The 14,541-nt window shown below is 31.3% G+C and overlaps 2 protein-coding genes across 4 annotated transcripts; one reads left to right on the top strand and one right to left on the bottom strand.

Moving 5' to 3' along the window:
• The first annotated feature begins 267 nt into the window (after positions 1 to 267).
• LOC126664508 (nodulin-26-like) lies at positions 268 to 1,941 on the top strand. Its single transcript, XM_050356920.2, has 5 exons — positions 268 to 500; positions 604 to 822; positions 980 to 1,186; positions 1,315 to 1,376; positions 1,458 to 1,941. The coding sequence occupies exons 1-5, from the start codon at positions 351 to 353 to the stop codon at positions 1,672 to 1,674; spliced, it is 855 nt and encodes a 284-aa protein (XP_050212877.1). The 5' UTR covers positions 268 to 350; the 3' UTR covers positions 1,675 to 1,941.
• Positions 1,942 to 2,158: 217 nt separating this feature from the next.
• Positions 2,159 to 7,306, bottom strand: LOC126664506 (cryptochrome-1). Of its 3 annotated transcripts, none has more exons than XM_050356916.2 (5): positions 6,507 to 7,306; positions 5,818 to 6,036; positions 4,872 to 5,578; positions 2,807 to 3,600; positions 2,159 to 2,484 (listed from the first exon to the last, which is right to left on the bottom strand). In XM_050356916.2, exons 1-5 carry the CDS (start codon positions 6,817 to 6,819, stop codon positions 2,481 to 2,483), a joined length of 2,037 nt encoding a protein of 678 aa, XP_050212873.1. In that variant the 5' UTR covers positions 6,820 to 7,306; the 3' UTR covers positions 2,159 to 2,480. The 3 variants fall into 3 exon arrangements, with proteins under 3 accessions (XP_050212873.1, XP_050212871.1, XP_050212872.1); XM_050356914.2 differs by having other exon boundaries at positions 2,807 to 3,606; positions 6,507 to 7,304; XM_050356915.2 differs by lacking the exon at positions 2,159 to 2,484 and having other exon boundaries at positions 2,803 to 3,606.
• Positions 7,307 to 14,541: the final 7,235 nt, after the last annotated feature.

Genomic DNA, 14,541 nt, shown 5'->3' on the forward strand with positions numbered 1-14,541 from the left:
AAATAATGATAATAAAGGGACCTAACAACAAGTTTAGCCAATATATTTTTAAAGTACCAGTTAGGAATCTATAATGTAAAATATTCTCCTTTAAATTGTTTTTCTTGTAAATTACATTTGATGATATTGACATATGATGATACTGAACCAATCCGGCTTTCACTAGATTACATTTCACTAACTTGCTTATTTGATCCATCATAGTTAAACACAAACACTCATAAACAAACAAGAAACAAATAAAACATCTAGCATTTGCCATTTACCATTCTTTGACCGTCGAGCAATGCAATATAAGATTAGAGTTGGTGCTATTGAGTTTAGTACTAGTAGAGCAGCTAATTGCAGCAATGGCTAGCCCGAGTTCTATGTCGATCAGTAGTGCGGTTTCTCCTAAACTCCAACTGCCTACTAAACATTCAGTCGACGCTGAAGCTAAGGCTAATCGCTCTCGTGAATGGTTCGTCACTGACGATGCTTCTCCGTCTATTTTTCAGAAGGTGGTTTGTTTCACTTTTATTGCGAAATAGATTTATTTTTTCTTTATATAGAGTAATTTGTGTTAATAGAGATTTTTTATTGATTGTTTGGTTCACTAAGCAGAGTGTGGCAGAATTGGTGGGTACATATATGCTTGTGTTTGTGGGATGTGGAGCTACACTTACCGACAGCATTCAAAAGCTAAATATGGTTGGTATAGCCATTGCTTGGGGCCTAGTTCTCATGGCGTTAATTTACACAGTTGGCCATATCTCCGGTGCACATTTCAATCCCGCTGTTAGCATTGCCCTCGCCTCCACACGAAAATTTCCCTGGAAACATGTTAGACTACTCACAACAAATTTTTATTGTTAACTTTTTTTTTTTATAATTCAATTTGTGGACCGGACTTGGATACTCTGAACCGGAACTGGCCGGACTTGGATTACGGTCCGGTTCTGTTGGGCCCATGATTCATAATCTTGTTATTTTGGTGTAGGTGCCTGTGTATACTTTGGCTCAGGTACTGGGTTCAACACTAGCTAGTCTCACTCTCAGAGTGTTGTTCCATAAGCAAGACGAAATTGAAATAATTGTAACTCAGTACAAGGATTCAACTTCACATCTTGAAGCTGTCATTTGGGAGTTTATGCTCACATTTTTCTTAATGTTCAGTATTTGTGGTCTTGCTACGGATCACCGATCGGTATGTCCATCTCAACAATTTAAATATTGTCAACTATGACCAAATTAGCAGAAATGTTCCTAAAATTTAATTTGACATAATAAAAAATTGACGAATTTTGCGTATTTTAATTTATCAAAATAAACCAGAGCAAAGACCTTTCCGGCGTGGCAATAGGCGGTACTCTGATGTTCGACGCCTTACTCGCAGGGTAAATCATCACTTCTTTCTGTTAACAAACCTTGGTTTTAATTTTACAATTTCTGAATTTTTATATTAAAAAAATGTGCAGGCCAATCACTGGAGCTTCAATGAATCCTGCTAGAAGCTTAGGCCCTGCTGTTGTCTCAGGTGTTTATAAGAATCTCTGGGTGTATATTGTATCCCCAATCTTCGGAGCATTGGCTGCGACTTTGGTGTACAGTCTACTACGAGTATCCGAACCGAAAAAACCTGATGAGACTACAAAAAACATATTTAATCATCTTTATACAGTCAATGATGCATAAGGAGGAGGATGCTTACACAAGTGATGATCAAGTTCATTACCATTATGGAGTATTTTTGTACTTGAAATATTATTTCTATTATATTTCTTCGACTTCTTTTTACTGCAATTTAGGATACAGGAGTGTAACAAGCTGGAAATATGCATTATTTTTACGGTCACAGCTTTTCACCTCACCACACTGAATTCTTCCTAATATCATACAAGCATAAAGGTGTACAAAAATCAAACCGTCGGTTCAGTCTGACAATATAAATAAATTCTGATTCTTGGGCTCTGTTCGATTTTGCATATTAAAACATTAATTAGTTCTAATATAAACTGAACCAAAAAAACAAAAACTGGTTCAGTTTGGTTTGGTTCCAACAGAATGCACACCCTTAATACAAGCACAATGTACTTTGGAATTCGGAAAGACTGCATGAACTCAAACCTCAGCCATTAAGCTTTAAATTATCAATGATCAGACAAAAAAAAAGCATAAATAAGAGTAAATTATCTGCCTAATAAACTAAAAGAGAAAGCACAAACCTTAGTTTATTTAGAGAACTACAATTCCTATCATCACTCGCATCCCTCGCTTACAAATACTATACAGCAGAACTATGTATTATGGTACAAGAAAGTACAAGTAAAAACAATAGCAGATGGTCTGCCTGAATCTTTCTGGACTATCATACACATTGATGGTCAAATCTGATGTGTTCACCATTTCCGACGAGCTCCGTGTTAAAAAATGTAACCATTTGCAGGATTAAGCATCATTGTGTATCCTTATGGCATTCGATTTCTCCAGTAATATATGTTTCACCTGTCGACACAGGAAAGATTCAAGATTCAACGTAAGGAATGATTGACGCTAGTCAAACCTGCAAAATTATCATAACTGCATTCTCTATTCACATATCCATGCATCTGATGATTTACATGATTTTAGAAAGTCCTATTCTGATAGAAACTGTGAGATGTAATAAAGTTTTGATTGATCTTAAATCATAAGGCTAAAATTGGAACTTGCAAATTACTAAAACACGTCAGACTGCAGGAAAAACTATAACCTGCAGTCAACTATAAGAGGGTAGTGACATTTTCTTAGTGTTGCTAATTCTTTATGAATCATATCTACACCTTACCCAGTCTGAGACAGCCGCCTCCAGCTAATTATCTGATGCGATTGTGGATGCCTTTGCAAATAAGAACTTGTTCCAATTCCATTTTCATCACCGGAAAACTGCTCGGAGTAACTAGCACTTGGAGGAGACCAGACTGGAACTACACCTCCATCCCTCTCTCTCCAACTGCTACTAGAAGATTCTGCTGTTGAATCTTCAGTAGTTGCTAGACCTCTGAGAATATTAAAATGTGGCACATTGTTGTTAACGCGAATATTTTGTGCAACACCGAGGTTTACAGCGTCTCTTCTTTGATCTTGATTGGCATGTACATCTCTCGGCACCTCTCCTCTGCCCTCTGCTGCAGCAATTCGAAGATCTGAAGAGGCTTCTGACTCTTCTACTCTTAGCAAAGAATAAGTCATGCTTGGGACCATCTGATCCTCATAACGGCGGATTGTCATAGGAGGGTTGTTCCTAATAGGTTCATGGTTTTCTTCCATTTGTATATCTTGAGGAAAGGCAATTGGGGGTGATTCAGATGAGTCCCCAAGTCCTTCCTCGGTCCCATTCTCAACGGAAGCTCTCGAAGCTGCTTCTTGCTGCCACATGTCCGAAAGTGCTTCTTGCAGCCTGACTTTAGCCGCATCTATTTCTACAATTGGGAGAGGATAATTTGATCCCAGTTCAATCCCAGCAGCTTGGAGTACAGATTCAGGCGCATTCCACGGGTGATGTATCCATTCAGTTGGTAGTCTGGCAAGTTCGGGAAGCCACCGCCGTACATATTCACCATGGGGGTCAAACTTGTACCCCTGAAACTATAGAAGAGTAACAACCGAATCAGAACTTTTGTATTCTTAAAACGGTTGATTGCAAATAAGTTCATGATTTTTACATGAAAACAGCAATTCTATCAACGTCCTTTCAAAATTTGGCAATTTCATGCGCCGCAATTTGTTTTGTAATTATATCACCGATTCAAAATTCGGTGATTTTCAGTTAACGTGCATGTCGTTTTGTTATGTCCAACGGTAGCCATTTCAGCTGAAGATCACCGGATTGATAATCGAATTGCAAAAAAAGAAAAGAAATTGGTGAATGAAACTGACAACTTTAAGAAGACGACATAGAATTGCAATTCTATGTAAAGGTCGTGAATTTATTTGCAATAAACCTTTCTTAGAACATGTTGAATAGATAACACACATAAAGTGAAGTGTAAACCCGAGATTACATCCTTAAACTTGTGTAACTATACTTTATATTTTGGAGCTAAACAGACTTCAAAAAGAGAAGAAATACCACAAGACTAAAAACAAACTTGTTAACACCTAAAATTATTTCAAAATTTCAAGAGTCAAAAACTAAGAAGTTGGAAATAAAGTAATATACCTGAGTAAATCATATACCCTTAACGTGGGAGTTTAATCTTATGCCAAGTATCTAGGCTAATTGGTAGGCGAAGTTTTCCGTCTTGGCCACAAAACGGTGAGGGATAACTATAAACCATTCGATTTGTGTGGCTCTTTAGCACTATTACTTGTTATTATGTGATTTCCAAGAACTATCACAAGTTCCCAATTATTTCATTCTATCGGCAGAGATAGAAAAGGAGAGTTCGGATCATATATACCACTATACCAGCACTATTTTAGTCCGGAATACTTTAAGGTAAGTCTACTTGAAACTAAGAACTCACGGACAATAAAAGGGAATGCTATAAGATTTAAAACATTTGCATTATAATTATGTTAAAGGCTAAACCCGTCATAAAGTCCCTATACTATTAGCTTTAATTTTAGTTGATCTTGCACAAGTATTTTATATTTAAGTAGTCCCTTTAACTCTTTATTTTATACATTCATGGTCCTTTTATGGACGGAATTATAAAAAACGCCATCTTTTTAATTGGCATGAAACGACAACGTTTTATGCCTAAAGTCTAAAAGGACCACATGTGTACATAATAAATAGTTAAGAGACTAATATTTGTGAAGAACTAAGTGAAATAAAAGTTAATATTATCAGGACTATAGAATGGGTTTAGCCTATGTCAAAAATGTTGTGTATGATATAACGTCACCTGTGGATTGTCTATACGGTCAAACTCGCGGCCATCAGGTAGAGTTCCAGATATGTACTGCCAACCAAGGGCATCGCTTTCTAAATCTGCATCCAAGAGAGTATCCCAGAAATACTTCATTCCCCATCTCCACGGAAGCTGTAAAACTTTCACGAAGAAACTAGAAACGACTACTCGTATTCGATCATGCAACCAGCCAGTGGCCCACAACTCTCTCATTCCCGCATCAACTAATGGATAGCCTGTTCTACCTTGTCTCCATGCCTTAAAATATCCTTCATCGACAACCCAAGGGAAAAACTTAAGGTGGCCAAGAAGAGGCTTTTCATGACTGTAAGGATGGTTAAAGCTCATGTATCTCGAGTATTCCCTAAGACCAATCGACTTGAGAAACAAGTTTACACTCTCTTCCCCAGCATTGTTCCCTTCATTTGCCCACAGCGCCTGCTTAATGCGAACCAGGTGGAAGACTTTTCGTACGCTAACCTCCCCGAAATGCAAATGAGGAGAAAGAAAGGAGGTTGTAGCACTGTCAGCTTTCCTGCGATTCATAGAGTACTCAATTAATGGTCCATTGATGAATGCGGTCAGAGCCTTATCAGCATTGCTCCACCCAGGTGACCATGCTCGAGCAAGCAATGCATTACTTCCCTTCTCTGATTCATCTTCAAATATCAGTTTGTCTGAAGGGCATCTAGATATATCACCTGGAAGTGGCAACCAATATTTGAAGCAGAGTGGATAAAGAAACAGTTGTTCAAGAAATCACAAGTTAGAAGTATCTAAATAGAGCAGACATACATAGAGAACTTAAAAAATGAACCAAAGAACAATTATGGTGGTCATACTAATGCTGATAATGCAAAGTTTGCCCTATCTGTATACGAATTCCACACGCTAGTCCGCTATTAAGAAGCATGAAAAACAGTTTTGAAAGAAGACGAACCTGAAATGATCCTCTTAGGTGGGAGAAGTGGAGCCTCTGGATCATAAGGCATGCTAAGGCATCTTTCCCAAAAGGCAGTGAATGTTGTGAAGGGGCGTCCTTCGGCATCGTTGACATCCCATGGTTCATAAAGCAAATCTGCATTAAAGGTTCTAACAGGTATGCCTTGTGCAGTCAAAACCTCCTTTGCTCGGTGATCCCTAACGAGTGACAAAGGATCTGAAAAAACAGTAAATTGCCCCAAGAATTCAAAGAACTAGATAAAATCAGAACTTCAAGAATTCAAAGAACTAGATTAGACCAATTCTCTTTCTCCTTAAATCAATTCAAACTAAAGCACAACATGACAACACATCAATAGACAATCAAAGTAGCAACAACGACAAAACAAAATAATAGGATCTTCAATCATGAATGGATCAAACACAAATTCTTGAGAAATTATCCCTTAAACAAAATTAATAGTTGAACTATCATCTAATCCATAAACAACTATAAACCAATCCCATAAAAATAAACTATGTCAATTCATGCAATTATTACTTAAAGTATTTCAAAGGCACAGTGAAAATAAAATCTCAACAAAAACTCCAAAATAACTGAAAACAGAAACAAGATCACTGGAATCAAATACAATAACAAGTAAAAGAAACAAAGCAAAGCAAAAAAGAAAAAGATAAAAAGATTACCATACAACTGGTTGAAGAAAAGCTGAGTAGCACCAGTAGATTTAACAACTTCAAGAAGAGAAGAAATACTATCAGTTGATCTTTTAGTAACAAGAACAGAGCCAAGACTCTTCAAAGAAGATTCCAAGTGAGCCAAACTTTGTTTAAGCCACCACCTAGAGACTCTACCAGGATGATAATGACCTTCTTCTTCAGGTGCCCATATATACACAGCAACAACAGCCCCAGCTCTCACACCAGCTAAAAGGGCTGGATTGTCTTCCACTCTTAGATCTCTTCTAAACCAAACTATGCTACACCCACCACCTGACATCTTTCCCAATCAAAACCAAATTTGCACCAACCCACCAGCACAAAACTATCAACTATGTTTCCATTTCTATCTACTGATCTTCTAATTCCTTTGCAGCTCACTAAACTAACAAAAATGGTATCTTTTCTGGTGGTGATTGATGTTCATATACTATTCATTGCATGAAAGACAAGCAAAAAGAATTTAGGAGATTAAAGATGAACAAAGATTTAATCTTTAACTATGATTACCGTTAATAATACTTTTGCTAGAAATTTATTGGGTGATAATTACATGTATTTTGTTGAATGAAATGAACTATGGGTAATTAGTGTCTCTGGTTATTTTGGAACAAAAATAAGAATGCAGGGTTTTGGGTATGAAGTGTGAGAGAGTGAGTGAATAGGATTGGTTAAGGGAAGTGGGAGGGAGCATAGAAGAAAACTGATAGGCAAATTGCAGCCACAACTTTAGTTTTGTTAGATTTTTGGGAGAAAGAAGACAGAAAATAAAATTTATCTTATCCTTATGCAAAAAAAGAAAGAAAAACAAATCCCACCCACCACCACCACCTTCTCTAGTTTCTTCTCTAATCCTCTCTCTTTGACAGGGTGGAAATTTCTTCCTCTTTTTTTTATTCCAAATTTAGTAGTATTTCAAAACTTCCATTTAAGATTATCAATTATCCACTAATCTTAATTAATATTTTCACTGTAATTATAGTTCACATAAATTAAATAAATTCACTTAGAATTAGAGCCTATATTTATACTTAAGACCATTGATTCAAAAGTTCAGACCAAAGATTGCACTACTTGAACTGGAGTTCGGTCAACTATACGATCTAATTAGTCTAAAAAATTAAAAATTTGATAATCCGACTGGCTTGAACGAATCGGATCAATCAAAAATTGAATTGTTTGAACTAGCGGTTGGATAATGAATCACACAAGTTGAGTCTACTTTTTTATTTTTATTTATAATTTTATTCAACCAGTTGAACTGAAAACTGATGGTCATTCAACGATTAGACGATTAGCTTGTTTTCAAATACTGCTTTTATATCAATTCATAAACAATTGAAGATTTAAAAATAAAAATTTGATATTTAAATATCTGAATTATCACATTTTTTAAATTGTTTTCTATTTTTATTTGTCAACATTAAACCCATTCACTTTTAATTTATCGATATTAGATTCATCAGTCACGGAAACAAAGTGTGTATTCCATATGTTATTAATACAACTGAAATAACAATTTTATTTGTCTTTTTATTTGAATTGGTTTCTATATCTTTATTTTTGTTAAAAGTAAGTTTTTCAATTGTTTTTTATGATGTGATTTGGCCTCATTAATACATTTTGTGATGTATCATGTACGTATCTAATATTTACATATTTAAAACTAAAACTAAATATATATAAATAATAGTAGAGGAATCCAATTTTTTAAAAAATATAATAGTGCATGAATCTTAATATACATTTTGTCATAAAAAAATTTCTTTTGAAGATTTATTATTTGAAGAATGAACATTATTCAAAAAATGAAGATTACTGTAATATTATAATAATATTGCGTAAATATAAGTCGTTATATTATTGACGGGATTTACAATGATATAATTAAAAGAAAATTAAAAGAATTATCTAGTAATTTATCTATTTCAAAAAAAGCCTATATTTGTATTAAGCTTAAAAGTAAGAATATCCATATATGGTAAGAATACAATGTAAAATCAATGTCTGCCTATATCTTCTTCCTTTTTATCTTTTGAGAAGTGACATGCTTGGGATTTAATTCGTAAAATCTTGATGGAATCTGATTCCATTAAAAAGTGGTTTATCTTTTGAAAAAAAAGATTGAGATTTTTTCAATTTCAGTAAACTTAAAGGGATTATATTCACAACGTACACCGTTCATTATAAAATAAACAGTGTATATAAAAAAAGTATAATTTTAATTAAATTAATCCACACAGTTTATTTTAAAGTAAACAGTGTAAATCGTAAACATGGCCCCTTCAAATTCAAATGAACTTGAGAAAATCTCAATCCTCTGAAAAATTATTTCATGCAACCGTTGCGTCATGTCATCCGTGCAACAAACTAATGATGCGTTAGCCACGCGAAAAAAATTATAATAAAAAATTATAGAATAATTCAAAAAATTCTATCACAAATGCTCATTAACTTGTTATATATATATATATATATATATAAGACATAGCACAAACAATGCATAGAATAAACACTCTTATCTTTTGGGTGGCGTTTCGCATTCCCTCCATTGATAATAATACTCCAATTCATCCCTTTTAGTTGGTAATGACTTTATAACCCTTAATCTAAATTTCTTTTTCTTTTTAATATTCTATAAATGTTTTCCTTTTAACACAATCTATAACTTTTTTAACTCTTTAATTTACATAATTTTATTTAATGACCAATTTTTAATTTCAAACATCATCTTTTTATTTATTCTTGTATTTTAATTTTATTAATCTAATTGTGTTAAATTATCAATTTTATTTTATTTAAATAAATTAATAATTCAATAGTAATATTTTTTTTTTCAATAACAGACTCATTTTTCATATTGTATACATAACATCGTATGACTTTTTTTTCATAAAATTTGTTATTTTTCAAAAATAAATATTTTTTTTCCTATATGTATGGATAATTTAAAAAAATTGTAACTTTAAAAACAGTCCTAAGAATATAAAATCACATACAAACTACAAATAATAATGAGAAATTCAAAAGCTAAAATAATTAAAATAGAAATAAAATATTTTCATTTCCAATTTTGTAAGAAAATATAAACTAATCATACGAAAAATTGAAGTTTCATAATCTTTATAGTGTAAGTATTCTAGCATTTTATAATAGTGGATTTCATTAAGAGAATATATAAATATTAAAATGTGACATACATATTATTTAAAAAATTAATTAAAAGAAGATGCTTGCAAAATATAGAAAAAATAGTAGAGGATAACAAAGTCATTAATAGCTAAAAGGGGCTAATTATAAATAATTAAGTTTATTTTGTTTTTCAAATTTAGCATAAAATATCAAATAAAACTAAATTTATAACTTAATAAAACAACCTTGTACTTTTCATTTTAGTTCATTATGTCTCCTCACTTGAAATAATAAAAAATAATTAAAACATTATATATAAATTGGAGTTGATGTGGTAGATATTTATAGAATAATTTAAAGTTAAAATAAATAAATTAAAATACTAAATCTGAAGATAATATTTTTTACAAAACTACAAATATAATTTTATTTTATATTTTGTGCTTAAATTTAAGTGGCAAAATGCACATTCATTAAAATTATAAATATTTTAGAGATTGGGAGCCAAGAAATTTAGAAGGGACAGGAAGCAATGGGCATAGATAGGTATTGCTGACTAGTTGAAATTGGCCTGTTCTGTTGGAGTGGGCCTTTTGCTCCTCCTTTTGGGGCTCTCCATTCAGCTCAGATTCCATTTACATGTCACTGTTAATAGTCATTTCTGATGGGCCCCCACCTCTTTTTCTACTCTCTGCTAAAAAGATTAGTAATAATTAAATTTTATTTATTTTTAATAATTTTTTATTACTATTTTTATCTTATTCAATTTCATCTCACCTATTCAATTTTACTTCGATGTCTTTCATCTACTCCTTTTATATACTAACCTAATTGAATCAACTTGCGAATTATTTAAAATTAATTTTAAAAATATCTAAAATTGACACCAAATTCGAATTTAACCTACCTGAGTATTTGCCGAGTCGAGTTTGAGTATAAAGATACTCGGCTCGACATGCTCGTAAGTATAAGCGGCTTTTAATTAATGTAGTCCATTTTAGTCTAATCAACCTTTAAGTTTACATTAATTTTTTTATATATAGATAATCGAGCCGAAACGAGTTGAATTTTCAATCATATTATTAAGCTCTTAAAAATCTTGCATCAAGTTGTCGAGTGTTGAAATTTTATAGTAGAAATGAGTCTAAATTTATAAGTATTTCAACTTGAATCGATATGATTAATACCTCTTACTGAATACATAGAAATAAGCATTTTTTTTAATTGCCACAAACTACTAGACCTATATAATCTATACATAAAAAATGATTTTAGTTTCAAATTACACCTAATTGATTTGACAATTGACTATTTTCATAAATCTTATTTACAATCAATTCAATCAAAATGTTGATAACAAACATCAATTTTTTCAATGTAATACATAGAGACATTAAAATCTAATAAGTTATAAAGATCATGAAAATCCTGAAGATAAGCAAAAAAGCCAATAGGATAATTTCCGTACCAAAGTGAAAATCACAAGATAATCCACAAACAATTTTCTGCTGCTGGATTAGACAGAATAACAAATAATAAGTCACATAATCATCTTCTGATTAAACAGAGGCTAAAGTCAGCTGCCCATACCCCAGGCTACATTTATAATGTTCTAAAACAGTGAAACATCTATATAATGCACCCATTATTTTTGTGAGGTAATGTTATAAAAATGCATAAATTATATATATTTTTTCAATTTAATCATGAATTTTAAAACGTCTCAATTGTATGAATGAATTTTTATATTTTCTCAATTTGATACACAGGGTCATAATATGATGATGTGACTGCCAAAAATGATGTTCACGTCAATAAAATTTCACCAATAAATGAGTTTCACGTTATTATATGTATCAAATTGAAAAAAATGAAAGTTCATACATGTAATTGATGAGACATTTTAAAATTCGTGATTAAATTAAAAAATATGTATAATTTATAAATTTATTTAACATTATTTCTATTTTTTTATAAGATAATCCAATCTGTCTTCTTTCAAATACAATATTTGACTTCTTTTCTTTTAGATTACGTGAAAAATTATTACATTAGATCCAATGACATTATCATATATCCTTGAAATGATATCAGTAGTTTAATTTAAGTAATTAATTTTTATAATCTAATGATGTGTTATAAAATGGTATATTTAATGTTGTGTTATAATACCATTGGCTTTGAAAGATATTTTTTCTTTTGTATTAAAAGTCTCAATTTGTTGTGTGCAACCTCTATTTTAATGTTTGACAAAAAAAGACTTTTATTTTAGTTGTATTTAATTCTTGTTAGTACATCAAAAAATAAACAATTATACAAAATTTTATGTGATTTGATTAATGTGATCTACATTCACGGGCAGAAAGAAAATTTTATTTTATATATTCGTAGTGATGAGTTTATAATAGAGTCATCACTAGTATTTATAGTGAACTTTTAAAATATAATTTAAATTCTAATCCATTAAAAAATTAGATTTCTAATCCTAAAAGAAACCGGTAACAAATAAAAAATTTAATATTTTAATTTTAATAAAAAACCATTTGGTAAATATAAACCATATCTCAACAATTCTCAGGCGTCCAATTAATAGTATTTTTCTTTATGAATTTGTTCTCTCTTTTAGTTTGGAAATATTTTGTTGAAATCTTTTTTTTTTTTTATCAAAAGATATGATATTAAGATAATGGATAAAACTTACAAACCTACATCACTGTTCTCACCATTACAAAAGACTGTAACAAAGATAATTTGCACCTCTGTGTGAGCAGTCATGTTCAAACGAATCTTCAAATTAATAAAATTGTCAAAGACAATACCTGTATACATAATAGAGTTTAATTCGTCTTTATTCGTTGTGTGGTTATATATATTTTCTTGCAAATGATTGTTTTGAGCATTATCCAAATTTAAAATGATTTTACAATTGATTGGAGCCTCTTATATATCTTTTGGAGTTGGCTTAATTACTTAAAAAGCTCTCATCTTTAATTTTTTATTTTTCGTTTTCGTTTATACCCTGACCTAGGAAAATTATCACATATATCAATGACCTTGTTTTTATATTTCACCTCTACCTTCAAGGTATTAAATTTACTTCTTTTTATTTAAAAAAAAGTTTAAAATAATCTTTCATTTTCAACAAATATTCTAATTTACACATCAATGTTATTAATTATACAAAAACACCTTCTTCTTTAATAAAATCAATTAATCATAATTATTTAATTATTTCCGATCTACAACCGTACTCCAATTTAGAAACCCGCTATAAAAATTAAAAACCGTAAAAAAACTCTTTAAATAAAATTAAATTAATTTTTAACAAAAAAAAATTTCACCCACCGCCACCGTCCTCCTTCCGTGGAAGGAGGAGCAGCTGCTCCTCCTTTTTCGGCGTCAGTGGTTCTGATAATTGAATTTTTTTAAAAATAATAATATTAGCGGTTTTTTAAATTGGAGTATGATTGTAGGTTGTAATTAATAAAAAAAAATTTATTTATTTATTTTATTTAAATTAAAAAAATTAATTAATTTTAGAACTTATTTGAATGTTTTTAAAGATGAAATATTTGTTTGCAATTTTTTTTAGTAGAAAAAGGTATAAAATAGCTCTTATATTTAGTTATTTTTAATAAATTATATTTTTTTTAAAATTTGGGGTAGAGGTGAAATATAAAGATAAGGTCATGAGTATATGTGACAATTTTCCTAGGTCAGGGTATAAAAAAAAAATTAAAGGTGAGGATTTTTTAAGTAATTAAGCCTTCCGAGTTTTATTCCACTTGTGTCATATTATATTTACAATAAGCTAATAGACATCTGCGATAAGAATTTTTTTAATTGTTACTTATCTTTTTAATGATTAAAAATTCTACATGTCTAACGCACAATTGGTTTGCACGAATGACATGACATAACAATTGCATTGAATAATTTTTCTATCTTTTGGCGTAATTACCTCTTGCAAATAGCATAATTGTAGATAAAAAAATTATAATAATTAAAAAGCCTAATTGTCACGACCCAATTTCATGAATCGTGACCGGCGCTAGGGTATGGGTATGGTCGTACCAAAACCCGTAGCAAGCCTCGCGGAAATCAATCAAACACATTAACCTGCAGAAACTGCTCGGGGGCAACCGAAACTCCAACCTAAGTGTAGCAATTTATATTACAGTCTTAATATAAATAACTTAAATATTCAAAATGCTCAACGGCATTGTCTTAAATATAATATTAAAATAATCCAGAGTAAACATGCCAATAATAAATAATCGCTCAAATCGACAATCTCAAAGTGTAATAACCAATGTAATAATTAAACTGGTTCTACTGCGGTTTAAGAGTTAGAAAACGGTAACTAGTTTAAATAACATAAAACTTCCGAGGAATCAAAAGAATTGGAGTGGACCAGCTTTCAAATCATAAACCTGGAAAATTTGGGAAAACAACGGGGTCAGATATACTAAGATGAGTTCGCAATACTATTTAGATTTATTAAGTTTAAAACCCTTAAATCAAAACATTTTATACTAATATAATATGATTACGGAAAACAGTATTAAAATGATCACAGCGTAAGTATGACATAGCATACTGATAAACCCAGAGTGGACGGGAAAAAATTCTCGTCATATATATACCAGCGTAAGCAAGCCATTAGTCTGCCGATTTCCAGAGTACTCACTGGTGCACACAGTCTCGATACAAGCCTATCGAGTAGCTCGTTTCAATCCAGATCCATAATCCGTAAAAACAGTTCAAAAGCATTTATAATATTAAAATACGATGCGGTACTTAATAAAGCGGTAAATAGCACTACAAACTCACTGCTTGCTTATCCACGTGAAATTTCGGCAAACATCTA

The sequence above is a fragment of the Mercurialis annua genome, linkage group LG1-X (assembly GCF_937616625.2).
Source record: "Mercurialis annua linkage group LG1-X, ddMerAnnu1.2, whole genome shotgun sequence".
Classification (NCBI taxonomy): domain Eukaryota; kingdom Viridiplantae; phylum Streptophyta; class Magnoliopsida; order Malpighiales; family Euphorbiaceae; genus Mercurialis; species Mercurialis annua.

Coding starts and splice junctions, on each gene's coding strand:
- LOC126664506 (XM_050356914.2), bottom strand. CDS start 6,819: ATGTCAGGTGGTGGGTGTAGCATAGTTTGGTTTAGAAGAGATCTAAGA. Junction 6,037..6,506: donor TTTCTTCAACCAGTTGTATG/GTAATCTTTTTA, acceptor CTGTTTTTTCAG/ATCCTTTGTCACTCGTTAGG. Junction 5,579..5,817: donor ACCTAAGAGGATCATTTCAG/GTTCGTCTTCTT, acceptor TGCCACTTCCAG/GTGATATATCTAGATGCCCT.
- LOC126664508 (XM_050356920.2), top strand. CDS start 351: ATGGCTAGCCCGAGTTCTATGTCGATCAGTAGTGCGGTTTCTCCTAAA. Junction 501..603: donor CTCCGTCTATTTTTCAGAAG/GTGGTTTGTTTC, acceptor TTCACTAAGCAG/AGTGTGGCAGAATTGGTGGG. Junction 823..979: donor GAAAATTTCCCTGGAAACAT/GTTAGACTACTC, acceptor ATTTTGGTGTAG/GTGCCTGTGTATACTTTGGC.